Here is a 19,740-nt window from a genome sequence, read left to right as displayed (position 1 = left end):
AGTCGTCCAGTCACTTAAAAATATTTGGTAGAATTTTTCTTTTTGGTCAGAAAAGGGTTTTGTCTTGTTCCTCCTCCTTACTGAATCCTAAGGAATGACTTTAGCTGAGGTGAACGGGGCTTGTTGTTATTTAGATGTTGTCCTTGACTCGTTTGCAGCCTCCTGAATGAGTTGAAAATGTGCTTTTGGAGTAACTTTTCCACCAAACCAACAAGCCCTCAGTTGAGTTATTGTGGATAAAGGCTGTCTCTGTGGTTCTCTGGAGTCCAAGGGCCTAAGAAAGGGCTTTGTAACCCTTTCAAGACGGATAAATGTCAATGATTTTGTTTCTTTGTTAAACACATTGTCGCACCATGCTGTTGTATTTAAGTGACTTCTAGTTTCTACATGTCAAGACAGTAATTAGTGCTGGATGTAGGTGGTGAAACTGAACTCAGCTCTGCAAAGCCGAGCTTAATGACATTTAATTAGTGATTTAACAAATGGGGTTATTACATTTTCGCACAGAACAAGGCAGGTTTGAATAATAGCCTTTTAGCTTAAAATAAATAAAATTATTCTTTAAAAACTGTATTTTGAAAGAAAAAAGCCCAAACGGAAGATTAGTAGATCTTCTGTTTGGGGCTGTAAATAGTAAGCTTTATAAATGTCCTCATACATCTTATAATTTGGTCAGTTGCATTCACCCATTCACACTGATTCAAAGATTTTTCTTTTACAGCTTTCATTTGTAATAAAGACATGTACAGTATGTCTGCCAGATTTCTAAAGAACAGGTTCTTCACTAATTAAATTTCTCCTTGCCTGTTTTTATACTTTTGGCTGCACAATATGAATCCATTGAGTCTACAAAAGCTTGTCCTAAAATGTTTTCGGCTAATTGGAGCCTTGGGCATCAAGGGGAACTAAAAACAAGAATAGTTTTTTTTTTTTTTTACAATTTCCAAAGGACAATGATGGCTCTGTGAACTCAAAAACATCCCCGGAGCCGAGGGCCATCTTATGCTTGATTTAAATGACCCATTACTGATGGATTATAATTTTCAAGAATAGTCTTTTTGCATGAAATCACTCCCGCTGGTTCAGGAGTCATTGCCTAATTCAGGAAATACAGTCGGACTGTGACCCTGCAGAATATGACATTTTAAACAAATGTCTCGCTGCTCATCGTTGGACTGTAAATCCATTCAGTGTGTGCTGTACAGCAAAGCTTTATTGTGCATTCGCTGATCACTTTAAACACACTCTTTGGCACAACCTCACAGATGTTTACTTTGTTTTTTCTATTTTCAACAGTAAAAAAAATAAATCATTTAAAACACAAATGACGCCTCCATGTCAGATCTGATCCATTTGTATACGACAGGTTTGCTTTAGGTTCATATAATTTTTTTAAAATAAATCTTCTTGATCCAACAGCTTCTGACAGTTATATATCTATGTCACGTCTACCTGTTACAATTGTGAAAATCCTTTAAAAAAATCTGATCATTTACTTGGAAATAATGTGAAAAGCAGCAATATTCTTCTCATGCTCTTTTACAAAAGACTTCTGCAATAGAGCTTCTTTTGACTGAGTCACTGACAATACTGTTTTATACATAAAGATGTTTCTGCCTTAAATTAAACTGAAAAGATTATTTTTTTCCAAATCATCCCTCTATGTACTTACATACAAGAGTTAGCCGCCATGTAGTTCTGCAGGAAGTTTTACTTTAAGCATTTTTATTTAGAAGAGTTTTGATAGATCCAACCAAATATTTCTAAATTATGTAATTCTTCATTGGCTGAGGCTGCCTGTGTGGCACCTGCTCAGCAATAGCTGTTGATGGTTGTTTGTGTGTTTAGTGAAAACATTAGCAGAGTTAAATACTGTCGATTCTTTTAGTAATAACTGAAGAAAGATCTCCGTGTAATGACACTTGAATAGCAAAAAAATAGCTTAACAAAGGTTATCTGGATTAAGGATAAAACATTGCAACCTGTTGGAAGTTTTTATACAAAGTAGAACTATTTATAATCTAAAAAAAAACAAACATTTGCAACAGTTAGCAAGGTAAACTATGCTAACAATGCTATTTGCTAATAAAAATGGCAACATTTCACTATTACATGTTCTGAATTATGGTTTCAATAACATTTTTAAGCTAAACGTTTTAAGTATTGCATGTCTTCTGTTCATGTCTCTTTTACATGTAGTGAAACATCGTGTCTGCTCGTAAATAATCAGTTACTATTTGTGACACAGTAGTTTGTTAAACAACACTGCTACCAAGTGATTTTGTGTCTGGGTAGAGCAATTCTAAGAACATTTTATATATTAAAAAATAAAATACAATGAAATTATGACAGCAGCAGACAATTTTTAGCTTCCTTAATTTACCTTTACAAAAATTAAACCTTAAATCACATTTCTTGCTGTGTTTGCAATAGCTAGCGTGTCTAGTGTGTGCCGCAAGGTAAAAGAGGAGTCCATGAACTGACAATGTGTCTGTGTGTATGTGAGAGAAAGAAAGAGACAGAGGATGAAAGAGAGAAGGACAGGAGAGCACGTGCTCTGCAGGGCTGAGCTATTAGCAGGCCACTTGAGATGGGTTATGTAACAGCGTTGTGACTGCTGCTGCTGCTGCAGTACCTGCTAGGCCAGTAGTCGCTGTCATAATTTTACACACAAACACCCGCACACTCTCACTGACTCACCAATTCAAATCCAAAACACACCGACAGAACAGACACTTTGAGTAACATGAGCCGTCTCTCCGGCTTGGCACCGCATCACTTTATGCTGCCAAGGAGATGCAATCAACCTGAGTATGTGCTCCTCTGTGTGTGTTTTAGGTCATCAGGTTTCCACTGTGGAAAGTTATTTTTTCCAGTTTCCAATCCGGCTTTAGCAATAAAGCCCTTTAAAAACCCCATATAGAACTAAAGTGCCACACGTATTAAAAAGCTACCAGGTTGAATTAACAGGGACAAGATGAATCATACAATAAAAACAGAAAAATGTCAGAAAACAAAATATAGTAAAAACCCAAAGTAAATAAATTTTAAGAAATCACTGAACTAGAGAGAAAGATGAGGCCTCTCTAATTTGCAGTGGTGGAAAAATGCTATGCTTCGTCTTTGACGCACTGAGGAGCGGCTGATCAGCTGACCTGAGGGAAAGGAGGATGTTTAAGACGGGAACAGCTCAGAGACGTAGGATGTGGCTTTAAAAACAAATAAGGAATTTAAAATAAATCCTCAACTGAGGAAGGCTAAAATGAGAGGAATGTGCTGATATTTACTTGTGTGAGTTTAAAAGAACTTCACAGTCTCATTTCAACTCTTTAATGCACAGCAACACAACTGAGGTTAAAAATATCGGTGCAAAAATAACGTTAGCTAGTTTTCTCAGAATTGAGCTTTGAGGGAGGGAAATGATGTGGGCCGCTTTAAAGAATTCTTTGTTGTCATTAGGTGTTCACACATAATAAAATTTCACAACAATAAGACAATAAAGAGGTAGGATATATAGAAGGAGGCCAGCATAATGAACCTTTGACACAAATCAGAGCAAATCAGAGTAACAATGCTGGTCAGAACTGGAGCAAAAATTACAAAAAGCAACTTGAATCCTGCCCATCATTTTGTGTTTGAGATGTATTTTTTCAGAAGTGATCAGTCACTCATAGTGTAACATAACATAATCGCATCACTCTTTTTAAGATGTATAAAATGAGCAATGTTTCCATGCAGTAATCCACACTGATTTCCAGGCCAAACCAAAAGTCTGTTTAGTCTGTTTTTCAACAAATTAAGTACAAGAATATAGATCTTTTTTAAGAGTTGTATGTTTCCCTAACAAGGACTAAAACTCCCAGAAGGCCTCAGTATCAGTGAGGATATTCTTCTTTCCTCTTTCTCATTTATGCCTCCACCAGTGTGATCTTTAGCATTTTGGGAAGTCTAGGTTTTAAATATAAAATTATCATATTCCAAGAGTTATAAACTTGCATTTTTACATATTTATCTACTGTTACTTCACTTCACACAACTCTTTGGGATATGAATATTCCACACATTGCTTGTGTGATGACAGTATGTATGCAATATGTTGTGCTGCCCTAGTTAAAATGTTATTGCAAAGAAAATGTTTTATGAAGTCAAACAGTAAACGGAAAAGAAAAAAAAAACTAGAGCCATATTTTACTCTCCCATGTGTTTTCCTGCTTTGCAGCCTGTTAGACAGTGTTAATTTACATTCCTGACTCATCATTACCTCACCTCCCAGAAATACCCCGGCCAGGCATCAGAGAGCAGACCTGTTGGAAGACCCACCGGTGCATATTAATTCAATGTCTGTCACCTGTTTGTAATGCAAATTGTTCCTTATAACTCCGCCATTCTTATGCCCATCACAGACGACTGTTAATCACAAAATGTGCCATTATGCAGCTAGGCTTTATCTGACTCCATTAGGAAAAACCCTTCTTGCTGCCCCTACATCGTTCAGCTTGTTGTCTGTGTCTCAATGCAGTTACTTATTACACTGATAATAATAGTGCTGGAGCAGGTTTAATTACCATTTAACTGCACAGTGTCCCAGCAGGTTAGGAGCTCGCCTCAGTGAAGAGTACCTGGGCGCTGAGATCCATCTCCCTCCAGCAGTAGGAGTGAAGGAGAATAAATTGGGATGGCTGGCATTGGCCTGGGGGCTCAGACTTGTTTTCCCAAGTCTCATCAGTTGGTTCTGTAGCAGAATCTCCAAACGGACTGACTCAGGAAAGTGGTGCAACTTTCAGACTGTAAAACTCAGAAATCTGTATTCTCATGTGCTTCTGAAGCTGGTAAAGCTCAGCAGCAAAATGGAAATTGGGTTATTTTCCTCTGGAATAATAGAGACTGCATTGTACTTTCTTGCAAAACTATAACTAGTGTCCAACATCTAAATGAGTACTATCCATGTGTTAACATATCTAAGGTGCAACTTTCACAGTATATCAAATTGCGCTAAAACATCCAGCGGTATTAAAAGTGTGTGTTCAGACTCACTGCAATCATCTGGGCCACGTAGCTCTCTGGGCCGGTGTACTCTGTCGGATCCTTCACCCTCACCAGAACCAGGAAGTAAAGGTAGTGCCACATGTTGTGTTCTGATTTGATGTGCTCCTCAAATGATACCGTCTTGTTGTCAAATTTGTCTCTTTCCAATCCTGTGACATCAATAACTCATCAACAAGTGTTCTTCTAAAATATGCCATTTTCTACATTGCAGCGTTTGCCTCCATTTGGCAGCGCTTACCACAGATGAAACAAGATGTTTTGAGAATCTCCTCCTTCCTTTGTTTCTCACTCCTCAAGTCGGCAAAGGTGTCAATGATAACACCAAATATCAGATTAAGCACGATAATAATGACGATGAAGAAGAAGAGAAGGTCATAAATGACTCGAGCGGCAAACAGAGGCTCCTGGAAGGTTAGGGGTAAAAAATGGAGACAGCACATCAGTTTACTGAAACAGTCAAACCAAAAAAATTTTATAAATGTTTGGACTATTTCAGCACAAATGGACATACGGAGGAGAAAAATAATTTTAGGATGGTCTGACCTCTTTGGATGGTCTCCTGAGAATATCTCCCACACCTCCCCCGTTGCGTAATCCTTGGTTCAACACAGTGATTATGCACATGCGCAGCGTGTCGCACACACGCTCCACTTCATCATCTTTATCTACAACAACAATGTATTTAACATAAACAGTAAGACTCTGGAATATTATTTAGAAATATGATGCAGAACTTTAAATAATTTTGCCCTCTGTGACTTTTACATTTCTTTTTAAGAAAACAGCCAGCCTATTATATTTTATTGGGACTTTATATGACAGTCTCACACAAATTAGATAATTATTGTGAAGTGAAAGAAAAAGCAAATGGATTTAAATATACAAAAACCCTTAAAATGTGACATGCAGTAGTATAGAGACCGCTGGATGTTGGTTCCTCCAGTGAAACCTTCAGAAGTTATCGTTCAAGTAACTACAATTCCCCTGTGTGTAACTCAATCTCAGTAGAAACACATACAATGTGTAAAGGTCTAAAAGATTGTTAGAGGACAGTAAAGAAAATGGCATCCTTCATCTAAACCGACAGGCTGGTCATTAACCACAGAAGCAGCCATGTGGCCAACGGTAACTCTGGAGGAGCTGCAGAGAATCACAGTTCAAGTGGGAGAATTTGTTGGCGTGTCGACTTTATTACTTCTGCACTTGAAAAACCTGGTCTTTGTCAGAGTGGCAAGAAAAAAAAGTCAATAGCTGAAAGAAAACAATGCTTTTGTCACCAGCTCTGCGGTGTTCCCCAAAGCTGGGGTCAGAAACCCACTGGTGGTCGCAATTCAATAAGTCCAGGGTTTTGTGATGCTGTTCAGAAATCTAAGCTTTAGTAACAAAAATTATAAAAGTAAAGCATATTTATGCTTAAAAGCAGTTGAGAAAACAATTATAAGTAAGCATTAGTTGTTTATGCCATCTGTATACCCGCCTTATTAATACATTACGGAAATGATCAGTGTCACACGTCTTTTCCACTGTTATTTTGTGGCCTACAATGGAGAAATTTGGGAACCAGGATGAAAATTAAACAAAAAAAACATGTGGAAGAAGATGCTCAGATGAGACCAAAGTGGACCTTCAAAATGTTTTGTGTGGCAAACATTGAACACATCGTCCCCATAGTGAAACATGATGGTGGCATCTCTCTGCCAAAAGCCCCTTCCAGCAGGCTAACAACTCTGAAGATACACCAAGAGCTATAAAAAAATGGTTTAGATCAGTTTCTGGTAAGTAATCTAGAAAACAATTTTCCGTCTCATTTTGAATGCACTATTCCTCTGTTATGTAAAATCCTAGTAATTACCACTGACGTTTTGTGGTCATAAATGGCCAAAATGTAAAAAAAAAGTTAAAGACATATAATTAATTTAGCAAGACCTTGTAGCCACTCTATATTTTATTCAGGTAATTATCAACAAAATAAACTGCATTTGTACATACCCAGATTCTAACTGTGTGACATTAGATTATAAGATAAACCACTATTCATTCACCACGACCTTACAACTAAGCCCTCCAGTCGGCTGCCACTAAACGGTGATGAAGAAATGAATTTAGCTATTTTTATGAGGTGTGAAATGTACTGAGATGTTGCAAATGGACGAAGCCACGCACAGGATGGAGAAGGATGTGGATAACATCACGTGCGTGTCCCTGCAGCGCAGGTGATCCACGAATCCAAGAAGTGTGAGTCACCTCCACTGCCTCATCAAGTTTCTTTGTGTGCAGACCTCGGTGTGAGTCTGAGAGTGTGTCTGTGTGCGTTTGTGCGGGTAACCTTTCTGTGGCTGGAAATGTCAACCCACAAGCCAGTCAAACTGCTCAACTGTGACTTTCCCAATATGTGAAGTGAAAAAAATTATAAAATAAATAAATGATCTAACAGTAAAACTTTTACCTGGAAGTGATTTGGAAGGTGATGCAGGGCAGCTGTTCTTCGTAGATGAATCTGTGGATTCGACATCACACAACAAATCTGGCCTCCCTGAAAACCATTAGGAAACAATTTTTAGATTCTGCTGTTCCACTAAAGCAATCCAGAAAAGTTTCATCAAGACAACACGCAGTTTATTCTAGTCATTAAACCAGTAAGAAAATATATAGCTAGGCATTATGTAAACTGAAGCAGCAGCTGTTAGGTGGGTGGTGAAGAGCTGCTAAAAAACAAAACCCTGAACAAATCATTTTAATGCGCAGAGCCTTGATCAGGAATCCAGAAAAGGTGTATAGCTGAGGTGAAATCGGGTCAGGCAGATTGACAGAGACTGCTGTAAAATAAGCAGACACCCTGGCTGCTTATTTTACAATAAATAAAACAATAAAATAGAGTTAGGAGTCAGAGGATGAGGAGGAAGAGATGGTTGGACAGTAAGATAGGAGATCGCTGTAAGGGTCAGAGCTCTACAGTGGACGGAGCGCCATCAGCTTCTCTGGAGCTCCGGCTGCTCCCCCACTCAGTCCTCAGCTAACATACAGACAGGCGTGAGCCCAGCAAGTTACATAAGCCAGCGCTGCTCTGCTGTGTCTGCTCTGCTCAGCAAAACACAGGATGGCACGGCCACCAGGTTATGCAACAGGTGCACATGTGCAAGCAGGATGTCTTCCTGTTCGTCAGCTCATTAACACGCCCACACAATCCCCGGTGTTATCAAAACATGTGGCACCGGATATTTTATACAGCATACTGTACATATTCGGTGTAGCTTACATGTTTACAAAGGAAGCTTTCTCCTGAGAAGTTGCGAATCGGGAAAGTTAAGCCATGCATACGAATATGAAACTCATTTACATGTGTGTTTTATTTAAAGTTAGTCTAAAAAGAAAGCTCATAGTACCGTTAAAATACCAGCTTCAGGGACGTAAAAATTACATGATTACTTTTTCTCAAATGTTTTCTTCCTTTACTATTATGAGAAAAAATAGATGTTGGGTGGAAAATAAGCGTAAAAAAAGCAACAAGGTTTACACTAAAACCTTGTTGAAACACCTTTGGAGTCAGGTTTAGTAGAAGCCTATCAGTAATGTTCAGACTGTTCCTGCCAAAGGTTTATTAAATCTATGTGACTGGGATGACTTCTCTTTAATGCAGCTCACATTAGGTGAACTCAAAGTATTTCAAATTTTTTCTCGCCATGTGATCCCAAAGCTTTAATTTTTCTGTTGACTGAAATTTTAGATGATACGTAATTTCTTCCATTTTGACACAAAAACTGGTTCAAGTGAAGAATAGTAACTCCATAACATAATTTAGCTGCTACTATATATTCCAGTTTGTTGTTTTTTATGTGTTAAAAAAAAAAAAAGAAAAAAAAAAAATCACCTTTTACTATTGTGGGCAAAATATTTTTGTTTGGTTTTATTAGATAATAACTCATTCAGCAAGGTTTTAGAAGTATTTAGACAGGCACTGATAAAAAGGATTCTGTCTGGCACTCCTACTCTGTAGAAATATATAGAAATACAGAGAATATAAAACACTTTGCAAAGGATCAGAAGGATAATATTGTGCAATTTGAAAACTATCATTTTGCTAAAAGATGCTGGTTGTGCAAATGTCAGAAAAGCTTAACTGGGATACACTTATGGAACCACATTAGCAAAACATTTTTATCTTTATTATTACATCATGTGGCCTTCTTTAGCTTTGTCTCATTGGTTAGTAAGAAAATCAAACTATAGGAAGCCCATCCAGTTAGGAAAAACTGCCACAATCAGAGATGGTGCAGATTAAGTGAGGGAATACAAGTCAAGACTGAAAATGCGTCTTTATAATTTACATGACCTGGGGTAGAAAAACAAATCTTAATACATGAATCTGAGGACTAAAGGTACCTACTTGTATGCAGGTGGTCCACTTCCATCCGGAAGTCATTCTTAAAGAAGATGAAACCGATGATGGAGAAAAAGTAGACCAGGAAGAGAGCAAGGATTGCTGTCAAGATGATGGAGCGGCCATTTCTTGTCACACTTTTGATCACGTTCAGCAGCGTCTCCTCTCGAAACACCAGGTCAAACAGCTAAAAGAAACTTCACATCAGTGAGAATGATCACGGTTATTTTAAAAATGAAAAATAAAAAAATGAATTCCTTACCAAAAAGCTGTAGAAGAACTCGTGCGCAAAGAGGCCCAAGACACAGATTAAAGCATAACCCAAATGGTAGATGAAGAACAAGTCCATCACGACTGCTTTGTAGCCTCGAGCAAATGTTCCCTTGTTCCCCACAAAACTTACAATGAACACTAACTTGTTGAAAAGCTGAGAAAAAAGGAAAATATGATTGAATAGAAGACATAATAGTTCACTGCCTCAATACAAAAGCATTCCTTACTTACGTTTATAGAGCCTAGCAAAAACAGAGCAGGTGTGAGGCCCATAGTGTAAATGGCACGTAGAATGAGCGTGACGAGGAAGGACACGATGCCCCACTGCTTGGGTAGGACAGGAAGCAGGGCGGTAGAGATGCCCAATGCCACCCACAGGAAGATATTCCAGAATGGGGACAAGGTGCCTGGACAAAAAAATATAAATAAAACATAAAGATCAACAATGCTTCGAGACGTGGCGGCTTGTTGATAAATTATTCACCAGAGTTTAGAGCTTAACTTGGCACACTGTGGTGAAGGCAACACTTAGACATGTCAAACAACAGTCCGGGGGGAAATTACTGCTCAAAACAACCATCTCTTCAGCAGATTACAGGGTAAACAAACCATTGAAGCTCGGGGTTCTCTAGGAAACTACAAAGCAGGGATGAGTAACGGAGAACAATGACTCTAAAGAAATAGCTTTGTTTGATCAACTGCACAAAACCAGTTTGATGTAAATGTGGTCATGTTGTTGATGGACTAAATGTTTTTCACAAATGGTGCTGGAACAGCTGGGTATGAAGTGTAAGTGTTGAGTCATCTCACATGTCTTCATCTAATCCTTCTTTGGTCTTTCTAAATCTATATGTACATACACACAATTACATGCAAAATTGGCTTTGGATTTCCACTCTGCTATTTTCTTTTAATACTAATTACATTTCAGAATAGAGCTAAGCAGAGATACTGTAACACAAAGCCCTCAGCCAATAAAGTCAGTAAGTCCAAGTTGTCTTGCATCAGAAGGTGCAATTAAACTGTAAAATAATCTCTATGCACATTCTGTACACACCTACCTATTCATGGGCAGAGGTTTTATTAGGTGTGAACACAAAACAAACATTTAATAGTGTGGAGGAATAATGAATGTTTTTAAAATATTTTTTTAATCTTGGGATGAAATCCACATTAACTCTATTGGAAAAGTAATCAGCATACCTAAAACAGACGCCATCATTTCTGATTACCAAAAAGTGGTGAAATATCAGTAGAAATTCAGCTGCTTATCTGGGGGTTAACTACATGTGCTGAATGATGGATATGCATACATATGCACCACAAATTTGGAACAAACTTCCAGAAAACTGTAAAACAGCTGAAACACTGACTTATTTTAAATCTCAACTAAAAACCCACCTGTTTAGAATTGTATTTGAAATGTAATCAATTACAAATTTATTGATGGAACTTGACTTAATGCTTTGTTTTTGATTCTATGTTGCATTGTGTTTCTGTGTTTGTAATGATGTAAAGCACTTTGAAATGCCTTGCTGCTGAAATGTGCTATACAAATAAAATTTGATTGACTGATTGATTGATATGTAAAGTATTAATAACATTTTGACTACAGAAAGTCTGCAATAAAGTTTAACTGATGCACAAATAATTTTTTTATTTATTTATTTTTTTAATCGGTGCAGATATTTGTTGTATGATCATTCCACCTTGGAAAAACAAAACTTCACAGGGATCATTAAAAGCTTTAATGACATTCCTGGCAGCGATTAAAGGATATAAATTTCAGACTGACAGCTTAATTACCCTCATCTCCATCATCTCCAAACGGGTAAAAAGCACCGACGGTGAGGTTGAGCACACAGGCCAGGTAGAAAGAGATGCTTCCCCAAAGAGAGAAGTGCCGGGAGAACCAGAACAGAGCCTTATTTTCTGTGCAAAGGAGAACGGAAAGAAAGTTTAGCTTGTGTCTTCAAACATAATGGATACTATCCACTCATACTGTGATGAGATTCTGGAGCCGCAGTCACTATTTAAAGCCACTTACTGCGAATCATCTTTTGCCACCTCATCTCGTTGTAGAGGTTGTCGAACTGCTGGAAGAAGTCGTTCACCTTGCTGCCCTGGTCGTCTCTTTCGGTGGTGGTGAACACGCGGTTCTTGGATTCCTCGGTGAGGTACTCACAGATGTTTGGCACAGGAAACACAATCTGCTCCATGCTGCGATCATGACGCACAATCTGAAAAGCGACACCATTTACTTCAAAAAATTCCACATCATAAGAAATCTGGCGGAGTAAAGTCAAGGTTTACCTCTATCTGTGCTGTGTGCTTTGCGTAGTAATGAAGAGCTTCGTCTTTGTCGTCATCCAGCCCCAAACTAGGCCTCAGGCTCTGCTGCAAGATCTTATTGTGTCTGGCCAACTAAATGAAATTAAAAAAACCCAACATAATGTGAGGACATGTCTAATGTCTAAATTCTTATCTTCTTTTTTTTATTTTTATTTTTAAATTAATTTAATATGAAGAAAAAAAACAGCTATAGATATTCATAAAAACTAGAAAACTTGGCCTTCTCAATTATTGAAAAAAATGTAACTTTATTTTAACTTTTTTTTTATTTTAAATAAACTAACACAAAAGTGTGTTGTATGACCTTGGTTTTAGAGGTCAATCACTTCATATATATACATATAAAAAAAACAATAAACCCAGTTTTGCAACCTCAGTTAATTTGAGAAGCTTTTAAAGCTTTCCTTTTGTTTCCTGATCTCCTTTAATAAAAAAAAAAAAGAGGCTATTTAAACCAACCCCACCCTATGTGAAAAAGCTAATTGCTTATTTAAAGCTAATAACTTCCCGCACCACCCTTGGAAATAATTTGCCTGCTGAGGTTTGAATAGTTGTTTACATAACCATCCATAAAAATTAAGAATTTGACTGGAAAAGTGGAAAATAAAATTGTCATTGATTTTCAGGTTCTACCTTCATCAAAGCTATTTAGAATGTAATAAGAAAACAAATATATAAACTTAAATATTACATAATAATGATCAGATCAGTGGTAGCAAATGGATAGCTTGTTACTCTCAAATACATAAATAAATGTATTTCAATAACAAAGCAGTTAAAAATGTTAAGGTTAACAGTCAGTTAATCTTATTTAAAACACAGAGTGTTTTAAATAAAATAAGTCTTAGTAGATTTGTGTCCACAAGATCTATTTTATGAAGATTGAGTCTATGTGCCACATTTTCTTTTACTAATAAATGTTGTCTGGAGTGCATAAGACAGTTTCTCCATCTTCAATAACTCTTGTTGGCTCTGGGATTTCCAACTTCAATATCCATTTGATTTTTCTGTCTTGCATCTCAGAAATTCTGACATCCAAGTACAAATCAAATGGACCACAAAAAACTTACAGAAGTAAAAGTTACATGAATATTTAAAGTAAATGGTAACCAGCTGTTTCATTAATAAAACTAAATCCTCTGACACACCAACACAGGCAGAGTGGAGGACCTGCTAGACTTGCTCTGCCCTTTTTCATTGACATAAAGCAGCATCACATCATGAAAACTAATTTTAGTGTCGGAAGAGTTCATTCACAGTGGAGCAGTCTTCAATCATTAATGAAGCACTAGAGTGCACAGCCCTGAGGTCAGCAGAGGGTCAGACAGAAACAAACAAAAAAAAAAGGCCAATGCATAAGCCACAGACGAACAACAGCTGTTGCTTTCTTAATAACCTGATGGGCCAGGATGTAAATGTTGTGTCCAACGTCTCTGGGTTTGATCCGCTCACCAGCGTTGTCCATGTCCTCCTCAGTCTCGTAACCCTGAGTGTAGGCTTCCTTCATTACATCCACCTAAAAATCAGGCAGGTTCGGACAGGTTTGTTGGCAATGCAGGGGACGTTATCTTTAACCTATGCTGACAAACACAAACACCCACCAACTCAGTGGGTCTCATCTTGTAGAGAATCTTCTCTGCATTCTCACTGTCATGGCGACTCTCCATGATGGCCAGCAGCAGCTTGGAAGCATTGTTCTGAAATAAAAAGGCCCCAATATGCATCTTTTAAGTGGTTTAAGCTGCTGACATGAAAGCCTGAAGTTTTGTCGGATTACTAATTTAATAAAACCTTTGTTAAAAACCAGAACAAACACATTGCAGCTGTGGATTTTAGAAAGAGTCCTTTTGAAGATCTGCTTCTCACCTTGAGGTCCAGCACCAGGTCCAGTCGATTCTCCCCCAGGGGGTTAATGGAGTTCACAATCAGCGCTATAATAATGTCAATGCCATTGGACTCATGTTTTGCTATGCATGTCTGCAGGAGAGGAACATGAGTAGTAAATGCAGTCAAAACAAACTAGAACTTATTATAGAGCAAACATTTGAACTGAGCACAAACTGAGCACACAGAGTATTAAAGTGAATCTGAATAAATTGGGTCATCATTGAAATATTATTGTCTTTATTTAACAACGTGGTCATAGGGAAGATGGTTGACTCGACAGATGTCCAGCAAACTGTCGCTGATACCATCCATGACGACAGCAAGCCACAAAAAGTCATTGCTAAAGAAGCTGACTTTTCACACAAGCATATTAACAGAAAGTTAAGTGGAAGGAAAATGTGTGAAATGAAAAAAAAGCTCACAGCTGCTTTCTTAAGTGGAGACTGCAGCAAAGTGCATGATGGAGATTACCAGCATGTGTACAAGAGCCACCGCACAGTGATTTACCCCAGGACATGGGCTAGAGCTGATGCATTCCTTGAGTTAAATACTTACTAAATCAAATACACCTGGAATGTCTTAAAAAAGGAACTGTTGCTCATTCATTCAAACTAATCTTTGTATGTGAAATAGTTTTCGCACTTTCTTTAGAAATCGAGCTCCTAAAGTTTGCAGCTGCCAATAGAGCCAAAACGTGAACTTATCACACTTCTGGTGGAAAATGGAATACAGTTTTATATGTTAAAACAATCCTGCTTTAATCTGAAATCTCAATTGGCACAGGTGCAATGAATGTATTTCCAAAGATGTTTTGTTTCCTCTGCTCTTTGAGTCATTTTGTCTTTGACCTCATGTCTTTGCAACAAATTCACTATTCTTTGTTGTTGTATTCTGAGCTGTGGAGACTCAGTAGGACTATGTGCAACCAACACTGCAGAGCATTTGAGGAGCTTGGAGGCAAAGTTTGAGCATCATTTCAGGGGTGAAGAGGGGAAGCGTTGCAGGGAGTCAGACTGTTGCATAGTATTATGGGATATGTAGTGAGATTGTTGTGAGTGCAGTAGCGGAGGGGACTAAATACATGAAATTAGCCCCTGGGCTCAATTCAATTGCTCACAGTCTGGATGCGGCATACCACAGACTAAGATTATCACTCTGTATTATGTTATATTATAAACAATTTTATATTTTTCAACACAAATGGCATAAGGCCGTACCTGGTTTTCATGGCAGGGACCCTGGCAGTACTCTGTGATGGTTTCTAGCGTTTGGCGCACCAGATCCACATTGTTCTCATTAATATAAAGTCCCAGCAGCCCCAGGCCTCCGGTGGTGCTTCCGCAAATGCAGTCCAGAAACTGAAGCGTCTCACACACCAGATTGTAGTTGGTCTTATTGTGCTGATGGCGGAGGAAGTTCTGAAGCCCGAGACAAAAGTCATAGTTTAGATTATCAGTTGTTTTAACAACAACAAGGACATCAATTGTTCCAGACGGATTTCAGCACCTGCAGGTCTGAATTGTGGTTTTCACAGAGCAGCTGGAGATATCGCAGCACAGGTTTCATGATGGCGATCAACCAGCTCATCTCGGGTTCCTCTTCAACCTCGTCGGCTCCACCTGCATCACTGTTCTGGCCAAGAAACTCAAGATCGGGATCCAGTTCGTTCCTGTAGGAAGAGATGGCCTTCGACGTGGCCGACGAGGCCTCCTTCAGCTGTCCTCGCATCTCTTCCCTCATATAAATGCTCGAGTCTTTCACTGAAAAGCAATGATAAGTGGATTGCATAGCAGCATTTAGGAGCAAATGACTTTGTGTAAATTGATGCAGCTGAACAGCAAACATTTATCCTTTTAGGTATTGAAACAGTAATAATAAAATAAGAAATGTAGAGGCATCCTTTTGACAAGTGAGGCATAATTAAGTGGGGTTCGGTAGCTTAAAACCACCAAATCCTGATACAATGAGCTTTTGTAAATCTTGTGATGTAGGGTGTCACAGGGGCTTTTGACATGTGACTGCATGAAATGGGAACAACAGCATGTCAGCAGAGCAACCAAAATCGTTCTGGATTTATTCAACGCTGATTTATTTAAAAAAGAAAAAGAAAAAATTAAGGCCGAGCTGAACCTCAGGACCTCACACGGTGCAAAAGAATAATTGTTTCTATGGCAATGCCTGTCTGATCTCAGGTAGCACCCTTAAGTGACTCAGTTTTCCATGTAAATATGTGAGGCTAACAGGCATTTGAACATTAATGACTGGTGGTAAAGTGGTTTTATTCAAGACAACAGACAACATCTTTATTGGGATATGAGATGGATAAAAGTATTGCAAAGGTCTTTGTACAGCTTGTACTCTGTTATTTTGTAAAGCATCAACAACAAACATCAATGCATTTTATTGGCCTCCTATTAATTTTGTCTTGCATTTAGCTGCAACCATCTTCACCTCAAATCTTTTCTTTTTAACTATTTTTTTTTTTTTACTTTAATTATTTTATGCTATTCAGCCTCTGTTCAACAAAACAGGGGAACAAACAAAGGAAATAAGCCTCGGCTGCAGTTGGGTGCATTTACATTTGAGTTGTTCAAAATGGTCATAAATGTCCACAATGCCAGTCTTCAGTAAATACATGAATGAAATCAAGTGAAATACTTCAATGCATAATTACTCTGCTTACCTTTTCTAAACTTGGTACTGCAAAAATTGTTGTCATCTTCTCTTTTTCTGCTGCTGAAATCAAACATGTTGACGGACACGGTGGACCGGATCTCCTGCTGGGCAACGCGCAGGCGATCGTAGAAAACCTTGAAGAACTTCTCAGAGTTCTTCTGCTTAAACAACTGGTTGTAGAAGGAGTTCTGGGTGGGAGTGAGAGTGACAATAAACACACAATCCATATACAGAGATAGAGAACAATGGGCATGAATATCTGTGGCGCCCACCTGAATCTGAGTGTTTCCTCCCTTCAGAAGAGCGATGCCCAGCAAAATGCTCTGTTCGAACACTCGGTCGTTCTTGGTGCTGACTATGAGGTCGATCACCAGCTCTGTAGCCCCAACCTTATCCAAGAGACACTGAATTTCCACCATGCTGCTGCATGGCTTGTCTGAGTCCAGTGAGGCAGAACCTGCAACAGACAATAACCGAATACATTTTTTTCCACAGATTATCTGTCTCATCTTATACTGTCAGGACATAGTGGCAATTTTAACAAGAGGGCCATTAAAAAAAACAGTTACCTACTTCAGCTTTAAGGGAGAAAAAAAAATCCAAACCTACATAAGCCTGTATAAAAAAAACGATTTTCATACATAAAAGGGATGAATTCCATTCAAGGTTACTTTTCAGGGGAATATAAGTGTCCAATATCCATTCGATAGTGAATTTGTAGCAATGAAAGGAGAATAAAAACTAAATATTACTAAAATGAATAAATACTGACAAAATACTGCAGATTCTGCAGAAAGTATAATATCTGCAAAACATCTCTAAATAACTTTTGGTTTCACAATCAGACACCAATGGTAAATAAGCTTCCATTCTCGCCATGTATAACCTGAAGTCAGACACATCCTGAAGGTTTCATTCTGTGATATCTGAACCATTTTGCTTGAGGGGAGAAAAACTATTCAAACAAGGAAAAACATAGATTTACTTGCATTTACAAGCTCTGACTCTTTTCAGATTTTGATACCAAATAGTAATCCCACTTTCAGTTTTTTATCTTTTGAAACAAAACTTTAATTAAGTATAAAATATTTGTCAGGGTTTCACTGAGTACAATACTTCAGAAATTACTTTAAAATGGTTAAAAAAAATCTGCCAACATTTCCTAAACTGCACATCTCTGCTGTCATGTTAGATGCATTTGCTCCCCCTGCAGAGAGCAGTTATTTCGGTGTCTGCTGAGTTTCTTTGGGGTTTTTCAGTACCTCCTGATGACTGCTTGACAAAGCCTCCAGAAGAACTGTTTCCACTCCCACCTTCCGACTTGGAGTAAAGCTTTTGAGTTCCAAAGTAGCGAGTGAGGAGAATCTTTCTCAGCTCATTTCCCTGTGGAGGCAGGAACCATCAGATTAACATATATTCAAACTAGAATTGGACCATTTTCACATATTATTAACAGTGATGTTGTTTAAGTTGCTGAACAAAAACATAAAAAAAAATACAAGGTACGAAATCCTAATGTAAGAAGCAAGAACAATAGTGGAAATCTGATCAATTATCTCTGAGATTGCCAAGCACATTTTATTCCAATCCACCTAATGGGAACCATCACAATTATTCCACGATACATTTCTCTTGTAATGGGAATGCTGTCATGCTGCATGGCAACGCTGTTATCAACAAATAAATCAAAGATTGAGAGAGCACAGCGGTAACTATATGTTTCAATAATGGGACTTCTATAAAACAATCTGCAATTGTTGTCTGCAAAGAAATAAAAAAGATGTTTGCCCACTTATAGATTTCTTCTGTTGCAGCATTTGCGCTGAAATATTTCTCACCCCGAAACAGTTTTAGTTTTAGAATATGCAGAATATTTTAGAATAAGCAGAATATTTAAAAATATGCAAACTCTACTGCATTTTCAAAAGTTTGTTTAAAACTATCGAACCAGTCCTCCGTCTGCATAAATCCAAGTGTGCAACTCGTGTCTTTACATTCTCCTTCTGGATTTTCTGGCATACTGGTCATCCAAGTCCTGAATCAGCAAACCAGGCTCAGACCATCATACCACCACCACCATGCTGGACTGTTGGTAAGATTTTCTTTTACCAAAGAAAATATCTGCCAGATATCTGGGGATATCTGGCATCTTATTGCCAGATATAATAAGATGCACATCTTCCAAAAAGTTCTCCTTTTGTGAATGTCACTTCACAAAATATTTAATATAAAGACAGGTTTGGACAAATGTGAGACAGGGTTTCCTCAGTCTCCTTCTGGGGAAATATTTAGGAGAATTGACCTTAACTAAAGCCAGTTACTGCAGTATGTTATGTAGTTCTTGGTTCTGTTGTCACCTCCTGTATAAACCATTAATGTCCTGTTGTAAGTTCAGTAGGCCGGGGTTTCCTCGGACACTGTTTCATGTGTTGTGGACAATAGCGTCCACTGCGTTTCTCTCCCAAGGTCTTCAAAACGTCTCTGTAACCTTTCCAGACTTTGTCTCATTTGTTCTTACATTTCCTTAAACCGGGTCATGATGTGATGCTTTTTGAGATCTTTTGACTTCCTCTGTGTTGTCAGATAGGTTCTGTTTAAAAAGGTTTTGGACTCTGCATGTCAGGCAGTAATCAGTTCTGGATAATAAAATTTAACACAATGTGGCTAATTACATTTAATAAGTGATTCCTGAATATTTGTGTAGACTTGGAAGTTGTGAAAAACCTAAAATGCAGGCCAACCACACTACATACAGTCATGTTCTGATTGCATCTGTATGAATAAAGGTTATTTGATGTATACATAGGAAACAGTGCACTGCACATTGTTCATCTCCTTCCATAGAAGCAGCAGGTTTGCTGCAAGAGGCCATTTATTTTCCTACAATCTGCAGTTATCGTCTCTGTCCGTCTCATGTGACATTTATGGCTGATGAGCAGAAACAGGATGGAAACTGTGCATAAAGATAATCTCAGTGGTGGCTGTGTGATAAGAGGGAGGATGACTGAAAGCTGGATGGACTACTATGGAAACAATTAGTAAACATATATAATTATTGTGCAGGACAAACTATAGAGGTTGCGGGGGGGTTAATACTGGTTTCTGTGGCAACAGATATTGACACAGGT

General features: G+C 38.2%; 1 protein-coding gene across 1 annotated transcript in view; it reads right to left on the bottom strand.

Moving 5' to 3' along the window:
* itpr2 (inositol 1,4,5-trisphosphate receptor, type 2) overlaps positions 1–19,740 on the bottom strand; it is a 63,456-nt gene that overhangs the window by 7,500 nt on the left and 36,216 nt on the right. The window contains exons 38-55 of the mRNA XM_028037721.1: positions 17,875–17,995; positions 16,885–17,069; positions 16,620–16,800; positions 15,443–15,696; positions 15,154–15,354; positions 13,916–14,026; positions 13,651–13,746; positions 13,446–13,565; positions 12,011–12,121; positions 11,745–11,937; positions 11,504–11,629; positions 9,929–10,104; positions 9,687–9,851; positions 9,431–9,611; positions 7,493–7,579; positions 5,590–5,711; positions 5,285–5,450; positions 5,035–5,195 (exon numbers count right to left, since the gene is read on the bottom strand). Coding sequence (XP_027893522.1) covers positions 5,035–5,195; positions 5,285–5,450; positions 5,590–5,711; positions 7,493–7,579; positions 9,431–9,611; positions 9,687–9,851; positions 9,929–10,104; positions 11,504–11,629; positions 11,745–11,937; positions 12,011–12,121; positions 13,446–13,565; positions 13,651–13,746; positions 13,916–14,026; positions 15,154–15,354; positions 15,443–15,696; positions 16,620–16,800; positions 16,885–17,069; positions 17,875–17,995 — 2,757 coding nt within the window. The remainder of the gene's footprint in view (positions 1–5,034; positions 5,196–5,284; positions 5,451–5,589; positions 5,712–7,492; positions 7,580–9,430; positions 9,612–9,686; positions 9,852–9,928; positions 10,105–11,503; positions 11,630–11,744; positions 11,938–12,010; positions 12,122–13,445; positions 13,566–13,650; positions 13,747–13,915; positions 14,027–15,153; positions 15,355–15,442; positions 15,697–16,619; positions 16,801–16,884; positions 17,070–17,874; positions 17,996–19,740) is intronic.

This window comes from Xiphophorus couchianus, chromosome 2, assembly GCF_001444195.1.
Source record: "Xiphophorus couchianus chromosome 2, X_couchianus-1.0, whole genome shotgun sequence".
Taxonomy (NCBI): Eukaryota; Metazoa; Chordata; class Actinopteri; order Cyprinodontiformes; family Poeciliidae; genus Xiphophorus; species Xiphophorus couchianus.
Note: the sequence above shows the minus strand (reverse complement) of the source record. Positions and strands in the feature narration are given on the sequence as shown.